At 47.0% G+C, this 26,534-nt stretch overlaps 1 protein-coding gene across 1 annotated transcript; it reads left to right on the top strand.

Annotated features, from left to right (window-relative positions):
- Positions 1–7,075: 7,075 nt before the first annotated feature.
- On the top strand, positions 7,076–26,031 carry AADACL4 (arylacetamide deacetylase like 4). The gene is given in 4 exon segments (XM_003587068.4): positions 7,076–7,243; positions 13,292–13,508; positions 18,327–18,390; positions 25,254–26,031. Coding segments are annotated over 4 exon segments (1,227 nt in total).
- Positions 26,032–26,534: the final 503 nt, after the last annotated feature.

The raw sequence follows: 26,534 nt of genomic DNA, 5'->3' as shown, positions 1-26,534 counted from the left end.
GGTCCAGGAAGATTCCACACGCCATGGAGCAACTAAGCCCATATGTCACAACCCCTCAACCCACGAGCCTATTGAGCCATTTGCTGCAACTACTGAAGCTCAAGTGCCTAGAGCCTGTGCTCCACAACAAGAGAAGCCATCACAACGAGAAGCCCACGGACCGCGACTAGAGAGTATCCCCCACTTTCCACATCATGCTACTGAAGTGAAGTCGCTCAGTCATGTCCGGCTCTTTGTGACCCATGGACCGTAGCCTACCAGGCTCCTCAGTCCATGGAATTTTCCAGGCAAGAGTACTGGAGTGGGTTGGCATTTCCTTCTTCAGGGCATCTTCCCAAACCAGGGATTGAACCCGGGTCTCCTGCACTGTAGGCAGACGCTTTACCGTCTCAGCCACCCTTCAGAATTTGTAAATGCATAGACTGGTGCTAGAAGATGTTGAGTGCTGGTTAACTAAAGGACAGACTCAATTAGGAGGACATTCCTTTGGATCTGAAAACTAACCAAGTTTCTACTTGAGGCAAAACTGCCTCTTTGCTGCTTGCCCCGACCCTGCCTCCAAGTGGAGGCTCGCCCCCAGGAGAGCTCTCAGGCAGCACGTTACTCAGGATTTTCCCAGGTAACACTTCTGAAGGCTGGGAGGGTGGATGCGTGCCTTGGCTCTTGGCCCTGTGTGTCTGGGTTTCTCTCTGGAAGACGTATCCAGCTTCGCACTGTGAGCCCTCTCAGGCCACGAAAGAAATGCTGCTGCAGCTGCTGCTAAGTTGCTTCAGTCGTGTCCGACTCTGTGCAACCGAAATGCCGCATCAACCCAAATAACACATCACAGGGCCTGTTTTCTCAAGGGCCCTGCCCTCCGAATTCTTGGAATTCTTGGCTAATGGGAGTATCTCCCAAGGGCTCTGGGTCAGCTGGGCTGATTCACCCAGCAGGGAGCTCGGGCTGCAGTCTGATGGGATGTGGACTTTCCCACTGTCCCGTGAGGCTAGGTGCATCCTGGTGAGGCTCAGGCCCCACCTCACCTTCCCCAGCCAGCTAGCATCCCAGAATTTTGTCCTTTGCAGAGGGTGGAGGGGCTGGCAGTACCGCATTGCATGCCCCAGAAAATGTAGCACCCCTCTCCAGGTACTCAGCCTGAGATGGGAGGGACCCTGAGCCCTTCAGGGGGGCACCTAATGCCTCTCACACGATCTGGGTAGGTTTCAGTCTCCCTGAACTCATTTTCTCACTGGTAAAATGGGGTTCCTAGCATTTACCTAACAGCGTGGGGTAGAATTCGGGGCTACCGCCTTGCCGTGCTTGGTGTCCCCAAGAGACGGAGGGTGATCCGAGCCCAGTCTGGATGCCATGTCCTCACGGCTCATGGGAACCTCAGGTGGCTGAGTACAGGAGCCACTAGTTTGCCACCCAGAGTGCCCTCTGTTGTTTTTCCTCACTGGAGTCCTGTTTCAGAAACTTGGTTCAAAACTCTGCTGTGACCAGTGATGCTCCACATGCCTCCAGATTTCAAATTCCAGAAAGGCACCCATCCATCAGTTCAGGTGTGTTGAGCAAACCTCTGAGCACACACTGGCCTTGGGAGGCACGAGGGCCCTGGAGGGTGAGCCTTCTTCTACATGTCTGTCCATCGGTCCATTTGTCTGCCAGTCTGTCTATCCATGGTGGATTAGATGGCCTGAGTCCTCCTGCTTCCTGGCTCTGTAAACACAGGCAAGTTAGGTAATCTTGTGCTCATCTATATGGGGATGATCCCAGTACCTATCTCTTAGGTGGTGACTGGCATTAATAAAATTTGCACAGGTAAGGGACTTAACAGGCTTCTCTGGTGGCTCAGATGATAAAGAATCCTCCTGCAATGTGGAAGACCTGGCTTCGATCCCTGGGTTGGGAAGATCCCCTGGAGAAGGGAATGGCAACCCACTCCAGTATGCTTGCCTGGAGAATCCCATGGACAGAGGAGCTTGATGGGGTACAGTCCATGGGGTTGCAAAGAGTCAGACACGACTGAGCAACTAAGCACAGCACAGCAAGGGACTTAACAGCTGTGCCAGCTCACGGTAGGCACTAAACCAGTGTTGCTGCTGTTGCTGCTAAGTCGCTTCAGTCGTGTCCGACTCTGCAACCCCATAGACAGCAGCCCACCAGGCTCCCCCATCCCTGGGATGCTCCAGGCAAGAACACTGGAGTGGGTTGCCATTTCCTTTTCCAGTGCATGAGAGTGAAAAGCGAAAGTGAAGTTGCTCAGTTGTGTCTGACTCTTAGCGACCCCACGGGGCTCCTCCGTCCATGGGATTTTCCAGGCAAGAGTACTGGAGTGGGGTGCCATTGCTTTCTCCAAAACCAGGGTTGGACCATATTTGGACCATATTTATTACTGTTTTTGGTATCGCTGTTCTTATTAGGATGTTATTGGAATTTGCATGAAATTAACACCCAGCCTCACACGATTGGCAGAAACTCCTTCACCTTTGGCAGTGATCTTGGGAAGATGTTGAAGTCTTGCACCAGAGTCTGTTTCATGTTTGTGCACTTATTTCAGTTGGCTTTTCGTAGGGCACCGGTTTGGCAGGTCTCAGTAAGTGGCAACTATTTCACAGCTGCATTATTGCCTTGAGCACCTAGAGTTTCAGCCACAAGCAGCCCCACGGAATATGCCCAACAGCATTTGCTTTTTAATCTCCTCTGCCTTTGGAATTTCAGGATGACTTCAAATACTCACAACATTGTCCTCACAGCTCCCCAGGGTCTGCAGCCCCATTTCTGCCAAGATAAATCCATAGTCTCATTGAAGTCACCTGGGGGTGAAGGGCTTGGGAACAGAATGGTCTGGGAGTTAAAACCCCAAAGCTCTGAGCTCTTCTTGTCCTGTTTGTGCCCCAGAGATCCTCCATCAGGAAGAAGGAATGATACTGGTTAAGATTGTGGACTCAGGATTAAACTGCTTAAATCAAACCCCTGCTCCAGTGCTTGTTAGTCTAGGGCTTCCCCTTTATGAGTCTCAGTTTCCTGGTCTGTGAAATGGGGATAATGATACTACATTACTTATGGGCTTCAGTTAAAGAGTGAATGTGACAATATTCCTAAAGCACCTGGTGTCTGGCACATAGTAGGGGTGCAGCAAATATGATTATTCTCCAGTAAGTTTGACCCCTCCCCTTTCCCCTCTGGGGGGATGACCTGGCTGAGGTTTTGCAGTCTGCTGGTCCCTCCGGATCTAGTTTCTTGCCTTTTCTACTTCTGACTTCTCTTCTCTGCCAGATGAGAATTAATACCTGTGCCAGTGTTGCCAAGAGTGGACTCCAGTACCATGCCCCTCCCGGGCCTTTCACCACCCACAACTGCTAAATCCCTCTGCTTGCATGTTGGAGGTTATTTGTTCATCTAGTTAACTACATGCAAACTCAAGTGGTTGGTACAGGAGCTCAGAGAAGTAGGAGTGTAAGTACAGTGTTTCCCATTGTCTTTTGCCTTATTTGATACAAGGCACCTTTATCCCCACTTAACAGATGAAGAAATTAGGCACAGAGGGATCCAGCAGCTTGCTCAAAGGCTCAAATAGGGTCAGAGGAGGAGCCTGACACAAACCCCATGCTCTATCCCCAGACCTCTCCTTCTTCATAAACACCAGGTTACGCTGAGTGGCCTCTGCTCTCTGACAGCAGAACTGTGGGCCGTTGTGAGGATTTGCTGGGAGAACCCATGTCCACTTGTGCTTCAGTTCTCGTCACATGAATACATGCTCAGTAGAACTTAACCCTATAATGACAATAATACTGCTTTTGTCTCTTTCCTCACCCACCAACTTGCAATAATGTAGGAGCATCAGTCACAGGACCTGTATATTTTAGGTGCTTACTCTTCCTCTCCAACCCACTGCAGCTGATAGTAAAACCCAAGAGAAATGGGCAGGTGTTGGAAGCCTGATTGTAATGCAGAGCTGGAGAGTCCCACTGAGTATAAGAAAACCATAAAATTCTTCTCTTTTTTTAAAAATTATTTACTTATTTATTTTTGGCCGTGCTGGGCCTTTGTTGCTGCGTGGACTTTCTCTAGTTGCGGTGCATGGGCTTCTCTTTGTGGCGGCTACTCTCTAGGTGTGAAGCACGTGCTCTAGGGTGAGAGGCTTCAGTAACTGCAGCACATGGCTCAGCAGTCGGCAGCTCCTGGGCTCTAGAGCACAGGCCCGATAGTTGTGGCACATGGGCTCAGTTGCTCTACAGCATGTGGAATTCTCCTGCACCAGAGATCGAACCCGTGTCTTCTGCACTGACAGGTAGAATCTTTACCACTGAGCCACCCGGGGAGCCCCATAAAATTCTTTCATGATGATAAGTTATAATCCTGTGGTTATTGTAGTACAGTCAGAAAAACAAAAACATGCCATCAGATGGAGTCAGTTTAGGTCCCAGGGTTTCAGGGTGGGACTGAGAGGTCAGGTCCACCTGGTCATTCAGGTCGGAGTGAGGGTTGGAGGCTGGGCATGGGGAGGGTGCATATAGGGGAATGGAAGGGGCCACAGACTGTGGGAGGCCACAGATGGGGTGGGAGCGGCAGGACCCTCCTTCTCATCTGCTGTACTCCATGAAGTTTCTGAACTCAAAAGATGCTGATAGTGACTGGGTTTCATGTGGCAGAAATCACTGGAGGCTGAGGCAGAGCTAAGTCTGGACAACATGATCCAACACATGCAGGAGGACTAGAAAGAAGAAGAAGGAAAAGTCAAGGTTTTAGGAAGTAGGGGTTTTACCCTGAATTGGGTGCTGGCTCTCAGGAAGCTGGGCAATTCTTAATAAACCTTATTAAGAGGCAGAGAGGCTAGACAGAAACTGAAGCTATACTTGCCTAAGCAGCAGCAGTCACTCATGTGAGCCATTATTGGTCATTACTGTGCCTTGGACACTCCTCTAGGCCCAGCTCCTGAGGAGTGCTTGGCTTCCCCAGAGCTCAGATCCTGCTACATGTGTGGCTTTATCAGCTCCAACTCCTGCTGTTCAGATGGCTTCTCCTGCAGTAGCTTTGCCTTTCAGGCCCTTGGGTGGTTTCATTGCAGAGTGCCTTCTGCCAGACACCTCCCTGTGAACAAAGGCCTTTCCCTGGCACCCAGGAGGATAGATTTCCAGCAAGATTTTTGGGTGAGGGTTGGGGTAGACGCCAGCCAGTCCTGCTGGTATAGCAGCAGAGCAACTATTAGCCAATTCAACAAGGCCCTCTTGCTAGCAATTTCTGGACCTCAAGCCAAAGCGGTGAGAGGTGGGTTTTTCATTGGGTGTGCTATCTCAGCCCTTGGGTAAGAGCTGATCCTTATATCTGCAACTGTTTTGAGCTTTCTTTATTTCTTGCCCGTCAATCTCGTATGACTCCTATATCCTGTTATGGTTAACGTACCTACGTGCTAATTCGCTTCAGTCCTGTCTGACTCTTTGTGACCTGTTGGACTGCAGGACCCTGGGCTCCTCTGTACATAGGATTCTTCAGGCAAGTATACTGAAGTGGGTTGCCATTTCCTTCTCCAGGGGAATCTTCCCAACCCAGGGATTGAACCTGCCAGGCAGTCTGCAGGATACTGCAGTGTGAGTACCTAGAACTAGGAAGCAGAGTCCTTCTCATCTGAGATGTCTCACAGTACTCTTTCTTGACAGTGCTTTGCTGCCAGTGGACAAAGGAAAGATGTTGAGAGGTTCCATCCCATTTTCAAAGAGCAGGCGAAAATTGTGAGTTTGGAGTTAAGAGGCAATGCACCGACAACTGGCAAAAATCCAAATGTCATTTAGCAGCAGAAAAGGTAAACAATTGTGGTATATTCATACAATGGAATGCTATACCAGAATGAGAATGAATGAACTGATACATACAACACAAAGATTACATACAACATGGTGTTCAAAGAAAGAAGCTGCATATAAAGGAACACTCATGATTCCATGTATACAAAATTCAGAAACCAGACAAATGAGTCTTGGCTGTTAAAGAAGGATCGTAGTTACCTCTATTGGGTGTAGTAACTGGGGGAGGGGGCATGGTGATGGGGAGAAGAGGCTCTTTATCCCCGTTTGGGTGCTGGTTACCTGGGTGTGTTAAGTCTTGTGAGAATTCCTCAAACTGATCCTTATGAATGAAGCACATTTTTGTATGCCTATGTATGCATATATTTATTCATTATAGCTCAGCAAAATTGACTTGACAAATGAGAGGATGTTTACACACCCATGTTCACTGCAGCACTACTCACAGTTCCTCAGTTAGGTTCTCTAATTACCCCTCCTTACAGGAGAAGAAGGGTTTCCCTGATAGCTCAGATGGTAAAACATCTGCCTGTAATGCAGGAGACCAGGGTTCAATATCTGGGTCAGGAAGTTCCTCTGGAGGACGGCATGGCAACCCACTCCAGTATTCTTGCCCGGAGAATCCCCATGGACGGAGGAGCCTGGAGGGCTACAGTCTATAGGGTCACACAGAATCAGGCATGACTGAAGTGACTTAGCATGCATGCATGAGCAGGAAAGGAAATGGACACGCAGAGAACAGACTTAAGTGACCTAAGACAGAACCAGTAAGTGGAAAAGTCAGGATTCAACCCAGGAGGGCTGGCCTCTGAGTGGGTCTTTTTAACTTTGGGCTGTGCTGCTTCTCCTAAGGTAAACTGGAACATCCAAGTGGGGTCAGGGCAACCACCTGGTGTACGATGCATTTTGCCCACCCTGACCAGATGCCCATGAGGAAGATTGGCCACATGTGTCCTGTTTGACAGTGAAAAGTTCAGGCCACAGACTCCTATGCAGCCTGTAGGCAACCCCTCCCTTGGGGCCCAGATGCAGGTGCTGTTTGAGCCTGATCTTTACTGAGCATTTGGGAAGCCCCTCTCCTGAGACTCCCCGCTGCCCCGACAAGCGGAATTAGTTTTCCTGGTCCCTGTATTCCCTGAGGAGGTGGGTCACTCTTGCTCCCATTGGTCATGCCGTGAGTGTCTCAAGTCACAAGTCAAAGTTAATCCAAGAGTGGGAGGAAGGACAGAGCCCGTGTGACTGGCTCAGGTCCTGCTGAGCGCCAGACCCAAGCTCCTCGCAACCTTGGGAACATGGTTGTCCTGTGGCTGGTGCTTCCAGCTGCGCTAGGCGCCTTTTTCCTGGGGGTCTTTGTCTGGGCTGTCTTTGAGCACTTCCTCACCACTGATGTCCCCTCTGCTTTACGACATCCTGCCAAGTTCCGATTTCTGCACTGCATATTCGTCTACGTGGTCACTTTGGTGAGTTGGCACTCAGTACCCTCACGAGTTGGAGTGAGCTTTCTCTCTCTCTCTCTCTGTTCCTCTCTCTAGGTCCCTTGGAGGGACAGGAGGGCCTGTTCTTCTTTCATTTGCTTTCTCTCTCTGTCTTCAGACCCTCCCAAGAAAGACAGACTTTGCTACACAGTGGGCTCTCCCTGTCTGCAAGTCCTGCATCCGTGGAGGAGGGGGGTCGACTACAAGAGATTGAGCATCTAAAGATGTTGGTATCGTGGGGGTCCTGGAACCAAGCCTTCATGAACACTGAAGGACAGATGGGAGACAGCCCTCTCTTTTGTGTCTGCTATTCTGTTTCTCTCCCTCTTCCCTTCCCATCCTTCCTCTCACCACCCCCCCACCCCGCCACCTCTTTTTCCTTCCTTCAACAGCATTTACTGAATGCCAATCAGCGGGCTCATTTCTGAGGCTTCCCAAACTATCCCAGACCCAGCCCCTCCCCTGAAATGGCTCGGAGCCCGACAGAACGAACCTGCTTCACCTACAGCATCTTCCACTTCATAGCACACAGGTGTCCCCCACCCCCAGCAAAGATTGCAAGCACCTGGAAGGCAGGGCCCACCTTATCTATCCCAGGGCCTGGCACCTAGCACATGCTTACTTACCATGTGCTGATCAATCCAGGGAATTCACCCAACATTTAAGAGTGGCCACCCCAGCTGGGCTCACTCTGAGCAGGGGTTTGAGATTTGGGATGAAATGGCACATGCCTAGAGCAGCAGATTTGGGAATAATTTGGCATCTAGTAAGAGGCAGGAAACTTGATTTAATTACAATGTCCCAACCATGGGTGGAGATCAACCAGTTCACACTGATGACCTGCGGGGAGAACAACTGTTGAAGGAAGTGAGAGTTACTCCCTGGCTGTGTGATTTTGGGCAATTAACTTCACCCCTCTGTGCCTTAGTTTCATTATCTCTGAAGCGGGAATAATTGTGTTTCTTCCATCAGGTTGGTAAGAAGATTAAGGTACCAGGTGACAAGGGTTTGGTGATATTTGGCAAATAATGGGCTTCCCAAGTGGCCCAATGGTAAAGAATATGCCTGCCAACCAGGAGACGTGGGTTTGATCCCTGGGTTGGGAAGATCCTCTGGAGTAGGAAATGGCAACCCACTCTGGTATTCTTGCCTGGGAAATTCCCTGGACAGAGGATCCTAGTGGGCTCTAGTCCATGGGGTTGTAAGAAGTCAGACGTGACTGAGCACTGAACGCATTTGGTAAATAAGTCAAATGTGTTTCTTGGGCTGTTGGGCTGTTTCACCAAGGATACAGATGACTTTCAGAGAAATGAACAAGTCTAGTTTATAATTAGGTGAATGCTACTGCCCCAAGGAGACAGGCTGAGGAAGTGGTATGCACATCTCTCGTATTAATCTTGGCCATGCACTTTGCTGGAGGTCAGGTTGTCTCAAGCCAGCAGCTGCAATCTGCATGAAATTCCAGGCTAGTCTGAGGCCCTTGGACTGAAAACGATGTCCAAGTGGCCCAGAAAACCTGCGATCTTTCCAGCCTTTGGTGATTCTCCTCAGGCGTAGTCCACAAGCCAAACATCTCCTGATGACATCTGCTCCTGGGAGGTTCTGAGATGGGTCTGAGCTTGGCTGTGGAGGCTGAATCCAGCTTGTGAAGTTCCATCCTGGTCCCCCCAGCCCTGAGCCCTCCTAGAACAGACTGCTCACCGCAGGTGACAGGGATAAGCATGGTGATATCCAAGTGGTTCATTTCGTTCCAGAAGACAGATAGATACAGAAGGCAAACAAATTTTAAGGAGAAGGAGGCAAAAACCTAAAAGACTCTACAGCCCAGAAATCAGGTGCATAGTTTTGTAGTCAGACAACTTTGGGTCTGAGCACTGAATCTCCACTTGCTGGTTTTGTGGACTAATGTTTTTGAGACTCTATTTTCTCCTCTAAAATGGTGAGGATAGCTGGAGATGCTTTTTATAGGGGTGAGGTGGGGAGTGAGTGAGAAATGCATTTAAGGTGCAGGGTATAGTGCTGGGTGCTTAGAAAGGACTCCATAAAAATAGATTATTAGCATATATATATATATATATATATAATCTTTGAAGGCAAAGACACAGCAATTGCTAAAATCATTATCGATTTGAAGGCTATAATGATGACGTCATAATATGAATGGAGAAGGAAATGGCAGCCCACTCCAGTATTCTTGCCTGGAAAATCCATGGATGAATTTTCCATGGTTGGAGGAGCCTGGTGGGCTACAGTCCATGGGGTTGCAAAGAGTCGGACCCAACCCAGTGACTAAACCGCCACCATGAGTGACTTCGGGCTTCCCTGGAGGCTCAGGCAGTAAAGAACCCGCCTGCAGGGCGGGAGACCTGGGTTCGATCCCTGGGTCAGGAAGATCCCTGGAGAAGAGAATGGCAAACTGCTCCGATATTCTTGCCTGGAGAATTCCATGGTCAGAGGAAACCAGTGGGCTACGGTCTATGCAGTTGCAAAGAGTTGGACACAACTGAGCGACTAACACACACACACACACACACACACACAAATGACTTCAGCCTTCCTATAAGATATGAGGATTAATATAGAAAATGCTATAGGGTTCATTTTAAAAGTTAAGCTCTGCTAGAATATTTTGTAAAAGAATCTTAATATTCATCTGAAGTTCTAGACCTCAGGTGTTCCTAAACTGCTGATGGTCCCATTTGCAATACTACTAACACATTCCATTTATTTACTTATTTATTTGTGGCTGCACTGGGTTTTCGCTGCTGTGTGTGGGCTTTCTCTAGCTTCAGGGAGTGGGAACTACTCTCTGGTTTGTGATGCTTGGGCTTCTCATTGTGGTGCCTTTTCTTGCTGGGGAGCATGGGCTCTGCAGGGCTCTCGGGCTTCATGGTTGCAGTGTGCAGGCTTAGCTGCCCCGAGGCATGTGGAATCTTCCTGGACCAGGGATTGATCCCGTGTCTCCTGTATTGGCAGGTGGATTTCTATCCACCACACTACCAGGGAAGTTCTGATACATTCTTATAAATAGTATTAGATGGGCCAAAAAGTTTGTTTGTGTTTTTCCAGACAATGTTACAGAAATAATATATTATACTTATAGTATTTATATATACATATAACATTTATGCAAACAATATAATATAGATATATAATATTTGTGTACTTATGTTTATATTATATGTATTATATACTTATATAAATATAAAGCCTATTATAAATATTATATATTTATAATGTTATAAATAATAATAGACAGTAATCAATCTTCCTAAATTGCCTCTGTCCTAAATGACTAGCTCTGGCAAATGTGAACTCATTTCTGGGAAAAACAAACCAAACCAGACTTCCCTGGTGGTCCAGTGGGTTAAGTGTCCACCTTGCAATGCAGGGGACCTGGTTTTGTCCCTGGTGCGGGAAGATCCCACATGCCACAGAGCATCGAAGCCCATGTGCCACAACTACTGAGCCCGTGCCCCACCACAGGAGAAGCCACCACAATGAGAAGCCCTCACCGCAACTAGAAAATAGCCACTGCTCTCTGCAGCTAGAGAAAGTTCATGCACAGCAATGAAGACCCAGCACAGCCAAATAAATATTAAACAAAAACAAAAACAAATCTAACTTCCTGGCCGTATCTAGTGACCTTTCAGAATGTGGTGCTAAGAGATGTTTATCACCACTTTGCATTGTTCAAAATCCCTGAACCATTTACGCTTCAAGATGCTGGGATGGGCTCCTCGGATGTGGGCCAAGTGGTGGGAAAGGAGGTCATCCTCATGGCCCTGGGAACCTTGCTCTCCTCCAACTTAAGCAGAAAAGTAGTGGTTTTGTTGGGAGTTCCCTTTTGAGAAACCTTAGCCTTGGCAGTGGGGCAGCTGGCGTAGGGGTGGGGTTGTCTCCATGGAGGGAATGCACTGGGGCATCCCACAGACCTTGGGCAAGGTCACACCAATGGGTGTGAGCTCACACTTGCCAGAACCCACCAGTGACACACTCCCCATGGGTGGTCACATCTGATTCCCAAGCTTCATCCTCGGGGACTGTAGACCCAATTCTTTTATTTTACAAACGAGGAACACTGAAGCTCAGAGAAGGGAACGCTTGAGGTCTTTCAGTGAGATAGCGGTAGGTACAGCTAAGTCTCAGAGAAAGCAATGGCACCCCACTCCAGTACTCTTGCCTAGAAAATCCCATAAATGGAGGAGCCTGGTAGGCTGTGGTCCATGGGGTTGCTAAGAGTCAGACATGACTGAGCAACTTCACTTTCACTTTTCACTTTCATGCATTGGAGAAGGAAATGGCAACCCATTCCAGTGTTCTTGCCTGGAGAATCCCAGGGATGGGGGAGCCTGGTGGGCTGCCATCTATGGGGTGCACAGAGTTGGACATGACTGAAGCGACTTAGCAGCAGCAGCAGCAGAGCTAAGTCTTGAATTCGAATCTGCTTGAGTCCAGAACCCAAGCTGTTTCTAGTTTAGTGATTGAGAACATAAATTCTGTATCTTACTCATTGATGGGCAAGGCACTTGACCTTGGTATGCCTCACTTGCCCCATCTGCAAAATGGAACTGATAATTGTGCTTGACTTAGAAGGGTTGCTGAACAGTTTGAGCCAGGTAATAACCTAAAGCCCTTGGACCAGGATTGGCATGTCGCAGGTGACAGGTAAGTGTCAGCTGTTCTTACTGTGTTCAGTGTTATCATCCCGTGCTATTTTCTTTCTGACACAGACACATACATATTCCATGTGAGGTCCATAGAAGAGATGATCTGACATGGTTGAAATGCATTTATTACATGTGATACAATACCATGTAACTACATCTCATGAAATATTTCACTATTTGTTTGCTTATAACCAGAGTGACCATAAGTTTAAAAACAATGGACTTCTTTTCACATTTGGCAGATAGATGGCCCTGGTACCATTGATCCCTCCTCCTGAGCCCATGGACTTCTCTGATAGGTCAGTTGGTAAAGAATCCACCTGCAATGCAGGGGACCCCAGTTTGATTCCTGGGTTGAGAAGATCTGCTGGAGAAGGAATAGGCTACCCACTTCAGTATTCTTGGGCTTTCCTTGTGGTTCAGCTGGTAAAGAATCTGTCTGCAATGTGGGAGACCTGGGTTTGATCCCTAGGTTGGGAAGATCCCCTGGAGAAGAGAAAGGCTACCCACTCCAGTATTCTGGCCTGGAGAATTCAATGGAGTGTATAGTCCATGGGGTTGCAGAGAGTCGGAAACAACTGAATGACTTTCACTTTCTTTCCTGAACCCATGGTTGCTGCTGCTGCTGCTGCTGCTAAGTCACTTCAGTTGTGTCCGACTCTGTGTGACCCCATAGACGGCAGACCACCAGGCTCCCTTGTCCCTGGGAGTCTCCAGGCAAGAACACTGGAGTGGGTTGCCATTTCCTTCTCCAATGCATGAAAGTGAAAAGTGAAAGGGAATTTGCTCAGCCATGTCCGACTTTTCGTGACCCCATGGACCACAGCCTACCAGGCTGTTCCGTCCATGGGATTTCCCAGGCAAGAGCACTGGAGTGGGCTGCCATCGCCTTCTCCGCAGACATCCCTAATTGGTCCCGTTACTTTTTTCTGTTGAACACAAATGTGGCTTAAGCATCTGTCCTAATCCACGGGGGCAATGATGGTGTTAACCCAGGTGTTAACCTGTCTTTGCCATCTCAAGCTGGGGGCCAAAGAGAACAAGGTTGCCAGTCATCTTGCCTTGGACATTGGCTTTGATGAGCTCAGTGCCCAACCACTCAGCCCAAATGTGGGCTAGCTCTTTGGCAAATTCTTACCACTGTTCAACCAAGAGCTTTTGGGAGGAAATTCTGCAAACCCGACCCTTTATCTGGACACGCTCTGCAGAGCCTGTTGCTTGCTGATGAGCCCTGGGGCCATGCTTTGAGGCACACGAGAAACTGCAAGAACATCCTAGCAGTTACAAAGAGCAGGAGTCATCTACCATTCAGATAGACCCTAACCTCCCTAATCTTTCCCTCTCTTTCTCTTACCTCTAACAGGGGAATATATTTGAGAAGATAGGGGTTTGCTCCCTGCTCAGATTTCTCCAGTTTTTGCAGAAGAGTGTGAGAATCAAGGAGGATCCTGTGCTCGTGGTAACCAACCTGAGTTTTGGGACCATACCAGTCAGGCTGTTCCAGCCCAAGACACCCTCCCCCAGCCCCCAGCGAGGCATCATCTTCTTCCATGGAGGAGCCGCCTTAGTGGGGAGCCTGGGTAAGATCCTCTGCTGTGGCTTCGCCAAGGAAGAGCCTCATCCACACACACAGCTTTGCCCCCTACCCCTCCTATGGGAACCTTGTTGGAGTTTCTCCAAGAAATCAGAAATGGATTGCCATTTCCTTCTCCAGAAAAAAAAAAACCAGCAGTTGGAGATTTTTATTGGGAGTCCAGACTATGGGCTTTGGGCTCAAGTCAGCAGACGGTGTGGAAATGTTCTTTTTTATACTGTGATAGTCTAGGTCAAGGAGAGGGTGGTGAAGTGGCTGGGGAGGTGAGGGGGGTGGAGATGGCATTTATGGCCCTGCAGTATTGACTCTGCTCCCCTCGCCCTGCTCACCACTCACAGCTATTGCTAGTCCTATCTGTTCTTCCCCCACAATATTTCTCAAATGCACACGTTTCTTGCAGGCTCTGCAAGATCACTGTGATCTTTCTCTTGCCACATCCCTTTACTCCCACATCTCAGCAACTGCTCTCCCCCGTCACTCCTGGCCCTTCATGGTCTCATCCTCACCCAGTAGCCAGAAGGAGCTCATAAAAGTATAAGTTGGAACTTGTCTGTCTTGCACTGAAACCCTTCCTGTGGCTTTCCAGCTGTTTTGTTTTGTTTTTAATACTTTTATTTATTTTTGGCTGTACTGAGTCTTCTTTGCTGCTCGGGCTTTTCTCTAGTTTTGGTGAGTGGGGGCTACTCTCTAGCTGTGGTGCATTGGCTTCTTACTGCAGCGCCTTCTTCTTCTGGCTCACTGGCTCTAGAGAGCAGGCTCAGTGACTACGGCACACAGAATTAGTTGCTCAGCGACATGCAGGATCTTCCCGGACCAGGGATGGAACCCATATCTCCTGCACTGGCAGGTGAATTCTTTACCACTAAGCCACCAGGGAAGCCCTAGGGTCTTTTTTCAAAAAATAAGTTTATTTGTCATTTTTGTCTGCGCTAGGTCTTCATGGCTATGTGCGGGCTTTCTCTAGTTGCAGCAAGCGCGGGCCACTGTGCTGCAGTGTGCAGGCTTCTTTCTGAGGCGGCTTCTCTTGTTGCAGAGCACAGACCCTAGGGCACTTGGGCTTCAGTAGTTGTGGCACATGGGGTTAGTTGCCCTGTGGCATGTGGGATGTTGGTTCCCAGACCCGGGAACAAAGCCACATCCCTGCATTGGAAGGCAGATTCTTAACCACTGGCCCACCAGGCAAGACCCCTCCAGAGTCTTTAGATAAAACCTGAACTCCCCCAGTAGCTGGTGCTGGCCCTCAGACCTCTCCTGCCTGCTCACCTGGGCCTCCCAGCGGCTCGGAGCGATCACTCTGCGGCAACCACACTGCTTGTGCAGCAGACAGTCCAGGCTCCTTCTCTCGGAATCTCTCTCTCTTGCTGTTTCCCGGCCTCCAGAGTTGTCTCCCTGCACTCCCTCACTTTGCAGGACTGGTGACCCCTTCTTTATTCTTCCAGTTCGATCTCAAAAGTCCCTCCCCAGAGTGGCCTCCTAGACATATTCTCTAAAGAACTCTCCCTACCCACTCTAGTGCCCTGCACTATGCCCAGGGTCCATCCATCCTTGACATCATCCTTTAACATTTTCTTCATGGCAGTTGTCACAATCTGAATGTATCTCCTTCCTCCAGGTGTTTCCTTATTTACTGTCTGCATCCCCCAACTGAGAATGGAAAGTCTGAGAGTGCAAGAAAGACTTCTATTTTGCTTGTTGCAGGACTCCAGGGCCAGACCCATGGTTTTATTTTTTGAATGAATGTATAAGCATAAGATCTCTTCAAGAAAATTGGATATAGCAAGGGAACATTTCACGCAAAGATGGGCACAATAAAGGACAGAAATGATAAGGACCTAACAGAAGCAGAAGAGATTAAGAAGTGGTAAGAATACACAGAATTATATAGAAAAGGTCTTAATGACCTGGATAACCATGGTGGTATGGTCACTCACCTGGAGCCAGACATCCTGGAGTATGAAGTCAAGTGGGCCTTACAAAGTATTACTACAAACAAAACCAGAGGAAGTGATGGGGAATTCTAGCTGAGTTATTTAAAATTCTAAAAGATGCTGCTGCTAAAGTGTTGCACACAAATTTGGATAATTCAGCAGTGGCCACAGGACTGGAAAATGTCAGTTTTCATTCCAATCCCAAAGAAGGGCAATGCCAAAGAATGTTCAAACTACTGGACAATTGTGCTCATTTCACATGCTAGCAAGATAATGCTCAAAATCCTCCAAGCTAGTCTTCAATAGTATGTGAACCAAGAACTTCCAGATGTTCAAGCTGTGTTTAAAAAAGGCAGAGTAACTAGAGATCAAACTGCCAACATCCCTTGGATCATAGAAAAAGCAAGAGAATTCCAGAAAAACATCTACTTCTGCTTCATTGACTATGCTAAAGCCTTTGACTGTGTGGATCACAACAAACTGTGGAAAATCTTAAAGAGATGGGAATACCAGACCACCTTACCTGTCTCTTGAGAAACCTATATGTGGGTCAAGAAGAAACAGTTAGAACTGGACATGGAACAATGGACTGGTTCAAAATTAGGAAAGGAGTATGTCAAGGCTATATATTGTCACCCTGCTTATTTTACTTATATGCAGAGTATATCTTGGAAAATGTCAGGCTGGATGAATCACAAGCTGGAATCAAGATTGCTGGTAGAAATATCAACAATCTCAGATATGCAGATGATACCACTCTAATGGCAGAAAGTGAAGAGGAACTAAAGGATTTCTTGATGGTAGTGAAAGAAAAGAATGAAAAAGCTGGCTTAAAACTCAATGTTCACAAAACTAAGATCATGGCATCTGGTCCCATCATTTCATGGCAAAAAGAAGGGGAAAAATTGGAAGCAGTGACAGGTTTTATTTTCCTGGGCTCCAAAATCACTGAAGATGGTGACTGCAGCCATGAAATTAAAAGATGTTTGCTCCTTGGAAGGAAAGTTATGACAAACCTAGACAGTGTATTAAAAAGTAGTGACATCACTTTTCTGACAAGGGTCCATATAGTCAAAGCTATGGCTTTTCCAGTCGTCATGTACTGGATGTGAGAGGTGGACCATAAAGAAGGCTGAGTTCTGAAGAATTGACGCTTTCAAATTCTCCAGGTGCTGGAGAAGAGTCTTGAGAATCCTTTGGCCTGCAAGGAGATCAAATCAGTTAATCCTAGAGGAAATCAACCTTGAATATTCACTGGAAAGACTGATGCTGAAGCTGAAGCTCCAATACTTTGACCAGCTGATGCGAACTGACTCACTGGAAAAGACCCTGATGCTGGGAGATTAAAAGCAAAAGAAGGGGGTGGCAGAGGATGAGATGGTTTATAGCATCACCAACTCAATGGACATGAATTTGAGCAAACTCTGGGAGATAGTGGAGGACAGAGGGCCTGGTGTGCGACAGTCCTTGGGGGTCCCAAAATGTCAAACACAATTTAGGACCTGAACAAAAACAATGAACACATGAATACATAGATGGATGGATGGGTGAATAACTGGGTAAAGGGATATAAACCAACCAACAAACAGGAGGATGGAGAGATGGCCACACGGGAAAATTTGCCCATGTGAAGAGATTAGCTGTCCCATTACATGTTCCCTGAGATTAGGCTGTACCGCCACCTGGTGGTAGAATATAATATCTGAACTTGCTGCCTGGATGCTGAGTATCTGCTTTGTGGGACTTCACTGGTGGCTCAGTGGTAAAGAATCTGCCTGCAATGCAGGAGACACTGGAGATGACGGTTCATTCCCTGGGTCAGGAAGATCCCCTGAAGGAAATGGCAACCTGGCAACCAACACCAGTGTTCTTGCCAGGAGAATTCCCTGGACAGAGAAGCCTGGCGGGCTGTAGTCTGTGGCGAGCACAGATGCACACATCTCCTTTGCACTGGCCCCCTTGTCCAAGATCACTCTTCCCTTTCAGAGGCCTCTGGGAGCACTCCATTTTTTGTCTGTGACTGTTCCTCTTCCTCTGCAGAGGAATGACATTACTGCCAAAAGTAACAGCAGGACTCACTCAGCAAATATTTTTTAAGGACCTACTATGTGTCAGACCCTCTTTGAGGCCCAGGGGACATTGTGGAGAACAAGAAAGGTCCTCATGGAGCTTACCCAAACAATGGGGCCGAGCAGTGAAAGAAAAACAAGTGTGTGTGTGCTCAGTCGCTTCAGCCGTGTCCGCCTCTTTGTGACCCCGTGGACTGTAGCCCGCCAGGCTCCTCTGTCCATGGGATTCTCCAGGCTAGAATACTGGTGTGGGTTGCCATGCCCTCCTCCAGGGATCTTCCCGACCCAGGGATCGAACCTCATCTCCTGCATTGACAGGTGGATTCCTTACCACTGAGCCACCTGGGAAGCCCACACACACACACACACACACATATATATATAAATATATATATGTATATGTATATATATATAATTATTATTCACATTCCAGGGCAGACATGCCCGCCTTCCCTCATCTTGGCTTTGTCTGTTTCAAAGCACCAAGCCTTCTAACTCCAAGGTTTCCCCTCCCGTCAAAGAAAACATTGTGGCTGGTGAGCCCCAAGGCATATCTGCTCCCCGACATTCAGGAGACTTGGGTGGATTCAGGTGTCTGATTTTAAGCTTTTTCTGTTGTCCAGGCAGAAGTGGCCAGAGTCACTTCAAGGGAAGCAAGAACAGGAAGAGAGGGGAGCTGTCACACCTAGTGCCAGCATTGCTGGTAGCTCTTCCTGTGAGCTGGGGGGCAGTGCTGGGCCCCGTGGGCACCAATCCTGGGACAGGCTACTCACAGGCAGCTGCTGCTGTGTTGGTTTTGTCTTGCAGACATATACCAGAGCCTGTGTGGTTCTCTAGCCTGGGAGACCGACTCTGTGCTGCTGGCAGTTGGGTGAGTTGCTGGAGAAAGTTAATGGGTGTTACCTGGTGGCAGAAGGTAGGGTGAGGCCCCAGATGATTTGCAGAACAGAGGTCCTAATCCTGGAGAGACATTCTTGCACATGCGTCCATGGAGACAGGCACGGTAGCATTCAAAACAGCCTAAACCAGAAACAGCCCAAAAGCCCATCAGCAGGGAGTACATGAATCAACGGTGGCGCTGTCAGCATCACGTTACACTCACTGAGGCATTATGGGATATGGTGGAGCTGTTCAAATAAGTGAACCAGAAGGCACACCCATAATGTGGATGAATCTTGGAAGTATAAAATTTAGTGAGAAAATTTTCAAAAAATTACGTAAAGCGAGATACTCTGTCTACAGAATGAAAAACAATTAAAATCAGAGCAACACTTTTAAGGAATATGCATAGGCACAATGAAATTATGTAAAAAGGGAAGAAAAAGAATGATGGTTACGTGATTCAGGGTAACCATTCCCTCAAATGGGGCAGGAAGTGAGATGGGATAGTGCTGGGGGTATTAGAGGGTTGGCTGAAGATTCTGAAGGTTCTGGTTAATATCCTAGCTGTTCTCTGGGGCAATGATGCTTTTCACATTGTTAAAATGAATAACTAACGAACTTATGAACTAACTAGCTAGCTAATTAACTCCCGACCATGAAGGGACTAATGTTGGAAGCATCTCAAGGAAGCCATAACTCTGGGCACCTGGAGTTCTTTGAAAATAGGAGAGGGCTTTTGAGTGAATGGAAGGGGCTGTGGGGACCACTCACCAGAATTCTGGTTCTTAATCCAACAGATCACAAGTCACAGGGAAACTGTTTAGAGAACACAAGTGAGAGAAGCTAAAAATGCCCCCTTTAGATTCAACCTCTAAAACAAGCCCCCTCAAACAAAGCAACTTCCTCAGTATCTCTGGTTTCCTTGATGAGATGGAGGAAGATAGCATCTTTCCGGTCCTCATCATCGTACCTCCCGGCCAGATGAGCCTCATGTCCGACATTCCACAGTTAGAGTGTCCACTAGACTCTACATCTCTGAGGGCTTAGTGATAATAAAAACATGCCTTGAACACATAAAGGTGTTAATAAGCACCTCCGCTAATACCTTGTAGGAAATTGCTGAGGATGTTATTCTTGGGCTTCCCAGGTGGCACTAATGCTAAAGAATCTGCCTGCCAATGCAGTTCAGTTCAGTTGAGTCGCTCAGTTGTGTCGGACCCTTTGTTCACACTAGGCCTCTCTGGCCGTCACCAACTCTCGGAGTTTACTCAAACTCATGTCCATAGGGTTGGTGATGCCATCCAACCATCTCATCCTCTGTTGCCCCCTTCTCCTCCCACCTTCAGTCTTTCCCAGCAACAGGGTCTTTTCAAATGAGTCAGTTCTTCACATCAGGTGGACAAAGTATTGGAGTTTGAGCTTCAGCATCAGTCCTTCCAGTGAGTATTCAGGACTGATTTCCTTTAGGATGGACTGGTTGGATCCCCTTGCTGTCCAAGGGACTCTCAAGAGTCTTCTCCAATACCACAGTTCAAAAGCATCAATTCTTCGGCACTCAGCTTTCTTTATCGTCCAACTCTCACATCCACACATGTCTACTTGAAAAACCATAGCTTCAACTAGACAGATCTTTGTTGGCAAAGTAATGTCTCTGCTTTTGAATATGCTGTCTAGGTTGGCCATAACTTTTCTTCCAAGGAGCAAGCGTCTTTTAATTTCATGGCTGCAATCACCATCTGCAGTGATTTTGGAGCCCAAGAAAATAAAGTCTGTCACTATTTCCATTGTTTCCCCGTCTATTTTCCATGAAGTGATGGGACCAGATGCCACGATCTTAGTTTTCTGAATGTTGAGTTTTAAGTCAACTTTTTCACTCTCCTCTTTCACTTTCATCAAGGGGCTCTTTAGTTCTTCTTCACTTTCTGCCATAAGGGTGGTGTCATCTGCATATCTGAGGTTATTGATATAATCTCTAGATTGGGAAGATCCCCTGGAGGAGGAAATGGCAACCCACTCCAAAATTCTTGCCTGGAAAATCCCATGGACAGAGGAGCCTGGTGGGCTACAGTCCATGGGTTGCAGAATCGGACATGACGGAGCACACTGTTGTACTGTATATTGTACTGTTATTCTAGACAGCTGAAAAGGCTTGGCATACAGGTTTTGATAAGCTAGGCTGGGGGAGGAAGAAAGGCAGGTAAGGTTCTTCAGGTTGCCAGGGGCTGCAGGTGGATGGTGCCTGGGGGGAAATGCCCCGAGAACCCTAAGGGAGACATGATCATGGTCTGGGTGCTCCCTGATTTTTTGTCAAGACATAATGGAGTGTCTTAAGTAAGATCCTGGAGAATATGTGTTTGAAAGAGTTGTCTTTTAGCCATCTGGCTCTGCAGAGCCTTCATCCCTGAAGGTGGGCGGGCAAGACAGAGTCCAAGGAGGTGTAGGCATTTCTGTTTCCTACTCTAGCAGGCCTGGGGTTCTGCAATAGAAAGCACATGCTATTTCATGACGTCAGGTTTGTATGTTTGACATTTGATGAGTCACATTCACTTCTGGGGCTTCCCTCGTGGCTCAGTGGTAAAGGATCTGCCTGCAGTGCAGGAGACCTGTTTGATCCCTGGGTCGGGAAGATCCCCTGGAGGATAGCATTGCAATCCACCTCAGTACTCTTGCCTAGAGAATCCCATGGACAGAGGAGCCTGGCGGGCTGCAGTCCATGGGGTCACATAGAGTTAGACACGACTGAAATGACTAAGCAGCAGCATTCACTTCTAGGCGTGGCAAAGTGCAAGCTGAAGCTTGTGCTTGCTGCTTACAGGTGCTGGGGCCATCTCACCGTGAGGACTCCACAGAGGCGCATGTGCCTTGCCTGCGTTTAAGTGGGAACCCATACTGATAACACTGAATTATTCATCACTATATTGCTTATTGCGGAAATGTGGCGAAGTTATAAGCAATCAACCCACCCTACTCTTTATTTTTTTTAATATATTTATCTATTTGGCTGCTCCAGGTCCTAGTTGTGGCATGTGGGGTCTATTTCCCTGACCAGGGATGGAACCTAGGCCCCCTGAACTGGGAGTATGGAATCTTAACCACTGGACCACGAGGGAAGTCCCCAAATTGTATTCTTAAAAATGATGCTTTAGGAAACCTTTTATAGGAAATAAAATCCAAGGTCAAATAGAAGGTAGTGGTTTTCAAACTGGGTTCCGTGGAGCACTAGGGCTTCCCTCACTGTCTCAGAGGTGGGTCCGGAGGTCAAAGAAGAAGAAGTAGTGGGGGATTCAGGTGTCTTATCTTTGGGCAAAACCAGAACAACTGCAACTACCTTTTTTATTTGGTGGAGCTCCAGGTATCATTTTAATAAAAAAATAATTTTTTTTTGTTCTAAATAAGTTTGAAAGTCACTAGCCTAAGGTGTCATTTTTCCTTATGGAATTCTCAATTTAATCTTACAAGTAGAATGAGGTTTTTTTTTTTTTTTTAATGCTTTTAAGTGATTGGTTGCAAGAACTGAAAAGACAACTAGCAACAGCCTCAAATAAAAATTTAAGATAACAACCATATTTTAAATAAGTTCTCTAATCCTAGTTTAGCTAAGCTGTTAACTGGTTTAGCCAAGCTGTTTCTATTTTTTAAATGTATTCCTTTCCGTTATTCCAGTCTTGATTCATGTGTTAGTTAGCTTGTGTTAGGCCGGGGTTCGATCTCTGGGTAAGGAAGATCCCCTGGAGAAGGAAATGGCACCCCACTCCAATACTCTTGCCTGGAAAATTCCATGGATGAAGGAGCCTTGTAGGCTACAGTCCATGGGGTTGCGAAGAGTCGGACATGACTGAGCAACTTCACTTTCACTTTACTCTAATTTTTAGAAGTTCACCTGCTCTCCCAGCCTTATTGAACTATACAGATATGTGCATGATGTCAATTTAAGGTGTTCAACATGTTGGTTTTGATATACTTACATACTGCAGTATGACTGCTACCATCATATCACAGAATTGGCATTTCTTTTCATGGTGAGAACCTTTAAGATCTACTCTCTTAGCAACTTTCAAGTATATAAAATATTATTGTTAACTATAGTCACTATCCTGTACTATAGATCCCCAGGACTTGTTGACCTTATAACTGGAAGTTTGTATCGTTTGACCACCACCTCCTCATTTCCCTCACCAGCCCAGAACCCCTGGTAACCACCACTCAACTCTCTGTCTCTCTGAGTTTTGGCTCCTTTAGATCCTATGTATAAGTGATGTCATACAGTGTTCGTCTTTCTCTTCTGACTTATTTCACTCATAATAACATCCTGGTTTCATCCAAGTTGTTGCAAATGGCAGGATTTCCTTCTTTCTTATGGCTAAACAATGTTTCAATTTATATGGAACATCTAGATCATATCAGATCAGATCAGTTGCTCAGTTGTGTCCGACTCTTTGCAACCCCATGAATCGCAGCACGCCAGGCCTCCCTGTCCATCACCAACTCCCGGAGTTCACCGAGACTCACGTCCATTGAGTCAGTCATGCCATCCAGCCATCTCATCCTCTGTCGTCTCCTTCTCCTCTTGCCCTCAATCCCTCCCAGCATCGGAGTCTTTTCTAATGAGTCAACTCTTCACATGAGGTGGCCAAAGTACTGGAGTTTCAGCTTTAGCATCATTCCTTCCAAAGAAATCCCAGGGCTGATCTCCTTCAGAATGGACTGGTTGGATCTCCTTGCAGTCCAAGGGACTCTCAAGAGTCTTCTCCAACACCACAGTTCAAAAGCATCAATTCTTTGGCGCTCAGCCTTCTTCACAGTCCAACTCTCACATCCATACATGACCACTGGAAAAACCATAGCCTTGACTAGACGAGCCTTTGTTGGCAAAGTAATGTCTCTGCTTTTGAATATGCTATGTAAGTTGGTCATAACTTTCCTTCCAAGGAGTAAGCGTCTTTTAATTTCATGGCTGCAGTCACCATCTGCAGTGATTCTGGAGCCCCCAAAAATAAAGTCTGACACTGTTTCCACTGTTTCCCCATCTATTTCCCATGAAGTGATGGGACCGTATGCCATGATCTTTGTTTTCTGAATGTTGAGCTTTAAGCCAACTTTTTCACTCTCCACTTTCACTTTCACCAAGGGGCTTTTTAGTTCCTCTTCACTTTCTGCCATAAGGGTGGTGTCATCGGCATATCTCAGGTTATTGGTATTTCTCCCGGCAATCTTGATTCCAGCTTGTGTTTCTTCCAGTTCAGCGTTTCTCATGATGTACTCTGCATATAAGTTAAATAAACAGGGTGACAATATACAGCCTTGACGAACTCCTTTTCCTATTTGGAACCAGTCTGTTGTTCCATGTCCAGTTCTAACTGTTGCTTCCTGACCTGCATACAAATTTCTCAAGAGGCAGGTCAGGTGGTCTGGTATTCCCATCTCATTCAGAATGTCCCACAGTTTATTGTGATCCACACAGTCAAAGGCTTTGGCATAGTCAATAAAGCAGAAATAGATGTTTTTCTGGAACTCTCTTGCTTTTTCCATGATCCAGCGGATGTTGGCAATTTGATCTCTGGTTCCTCTGCCTTTTCTAAAACCAGCTTGAACATCAGGAAGTTCACAGTTCACATATTGCTGAAGCCTGGCTTGGAGAATTTTGAGCATTACTTTACTAGCATGTGAGATGAGTGCAATTGTTCGGTAGTTTGAGCATTCTTTGGCATTGCTTTTCTTTGGGATTGGAATGAAAACTGACCTTTTCCAGTCGTGTGGCCACTGCTGAGTTTTCCAAATTTGCTGGCATATTGAGTGCAGCACTTTCACAGCATCATCTTTCCGGATTTGGAATAGCTCCACTGGAATTCCATCACCTCCACCAGCTTTGTTTGTAGTGATGCTTTCTAAGGCCCACTTGACTTCACATTCCAGGATGTCTGGCTCTAGGTCAGTGATCACACCATCGGAACATCTAGAAGTCCATATTAAAGCTCCTTCTCTGTGCCCTTGAATTCCTGTGAGGAGACACATTTGGGGGCTTAGACAGACATCCAGGATGCTGACCATCAGTCTCTGGCACTGGGTCTGCCACAGCCCCAGTTGTGTCTGTTTTCTGACTGCCTACCTTCGCTATACCTTCACTGTCAGAACAGTTCCCAAACCCCTTCTTCCCTTCCTGCAGCCCCATAAAAGAAGGCAACTCTGAGTCATTGGTGGGAACAAACCTTGGTCCATTACATTTTTCTTTAAAAAAAAATTCTACTTGAAAGAAACTTGCCCTTGACTTTCATTTTGGTTTCTCCTATCCTTTTCTTTCATGAGTGGTAGCAGCTTCATCGGCCTTTCTCGACACTGCTGGTCGTTTTACTTATGATGTGAACAGCTTTCTAAGTTGCACATTTTTTTCTTGTTGTTCAAATCTCTTATTTTTTTAAATGGAGGAAAATTGCTTTATAGTATTGTGTTGGTTTCTGCCATACAACAACCTGAATTAGTCATAATTATATATATCCCCTCCCTCTGGAGCCTCCCCCCCTGACCCCCCTACCCCCATCCCACTCCTCTAGGTCATCATAGAGTGCCAGGCGGGGCTCCCTGTGCTGCATAGCACAAGCTGCACATTCTTGTATGGAGCGTTTCCATCTATGGAAAGTAGACAGAGCATAGTTTTGGAATCAAGGATCCCTGCCCACAAGTTAAGGAAAGGTTCTTCACATCCTCATATGCAAAAAGTAGGGGCAAGCACCCTTACCTCAGAGGGCCATTCTGAAGGTGTAATTAGAAACACCATTGCAAGAGGGAGTGGAAAGTAACATGGCTTCCCAGCGACCCCTGTTCACACAGGTGTGCTTCTGTCGCCTGCTTACTCAGGTACCGCAAGCTTCCTGATCACCATTACCATACCATTTCCAATGATTGCCTGAATGCCTCCATTCACTTCCTGAAGACCCTGGGAACATATGGGGTGGATTCCTCCCGGGTTGTGCTCTGTGGAGACAGTGTTGGGGCAGGAGTAGCGGCCTTGATCTCCCAGATCTTGGTGGGCAGGTTGGATCTTCCTCAAATCCGGGCCCAGGTCCTGATTTATCCTCTCCTCCAAATCATCAATTTTCAACTGCCATCCTTTCACCAGAACTCACACATTCCATTCCTCACCCAGAAGTTCATGATAACTTGCATGTTTAGATACCTGCTTATCGACTCCTCCTGGTGGGATGCCATCGTGACCGGGGCTTTTATTCCCCCCAAAGTCTGGAAGAAGTACTGAAAGTGGCTCAGCACTGACAACCTACCCAACAGGTTCAAGAAGACAGGCTGCCAACCTGTGTTTCCTGCCCCTTTTAATGAGGCTGCCTATCTAGAAAACAAACACTTGTTAGATGTGGAAAATTCACCCCTTGTAAGGGATGATGAGATCATAGCCCAGCTTCCGGAGGCCTTCCTGGTGAGCTGTGAGAATGATATGCTCCGTGATGATGCCTTGCTCTATAAGAAGCGTTTGGAGGATCAGGGGGTCCCTGTGAAGTGGTACCATGTGGAGGATGGCTTTCATGGATCACTGATGTTGTTTGATAAGAAGTCCTTCTCTTTCCCATGCTCCCTGAAAATTATGAATGCTATAGTCAGTTATATAAAGAGCATAATGTAAGGTTGCAGCTCTGAGTAGGGCATAGCCATTATGGATTCTGCTACAAGCTGAGTCCTTTGACGAACTGTATATTAATTGATTAAGGAGATTCTCAGTCAGTGCTTACTCTGCAAGGGAAGAGTGAGAAGGAAGCTAAGAACAGTCATGCTTAGTATTTGAGAAAATCCAAATTGTTTCCTTTCAGTGCCAACAGTGTTCAATTCTGGATCTAGCAACATTCTCTAACCTTCTCATTCAAGTGAAATAAATACTCAATGGAGAAAAAAAAAAAATGCCTTTAAAGTTTCTCAACATTCTGACACACAAGACCTCTGCTGAATGAATGTTGACAACTGTCCGTGATGGGTATATACCCATAAAGCTGAAGTATTGCTTGGGGCTAACATCTCCTTTGGAGGAGGGGGCAACTAATTGTTCCTGGGGCCAAAGGTTCATCAGCCAAATTCAAACATTTTGTTTACAGATTGATTCCAGTTGGCCTGAGAGATGCTGTTGCAACAAAA

This window comes from Bos taurus, chromosome 16 (assembly GCF_002263795.3).
Source record: "Bos taurus isolate L1 Dominette 01449 registration number 42190680 breed Hereford chromosome 16, ARS-UCD2.0, whole genome shotgun sequence".
Lineage (NCBI taxonomy): Eukaryota > Metazoa > Chordata > Mammalia > Artiodactyla > Bovidae > Bos > Bos taurus.
This window is presented reverse-complemented; position numbering and strand designations above follow the sequence as displayed.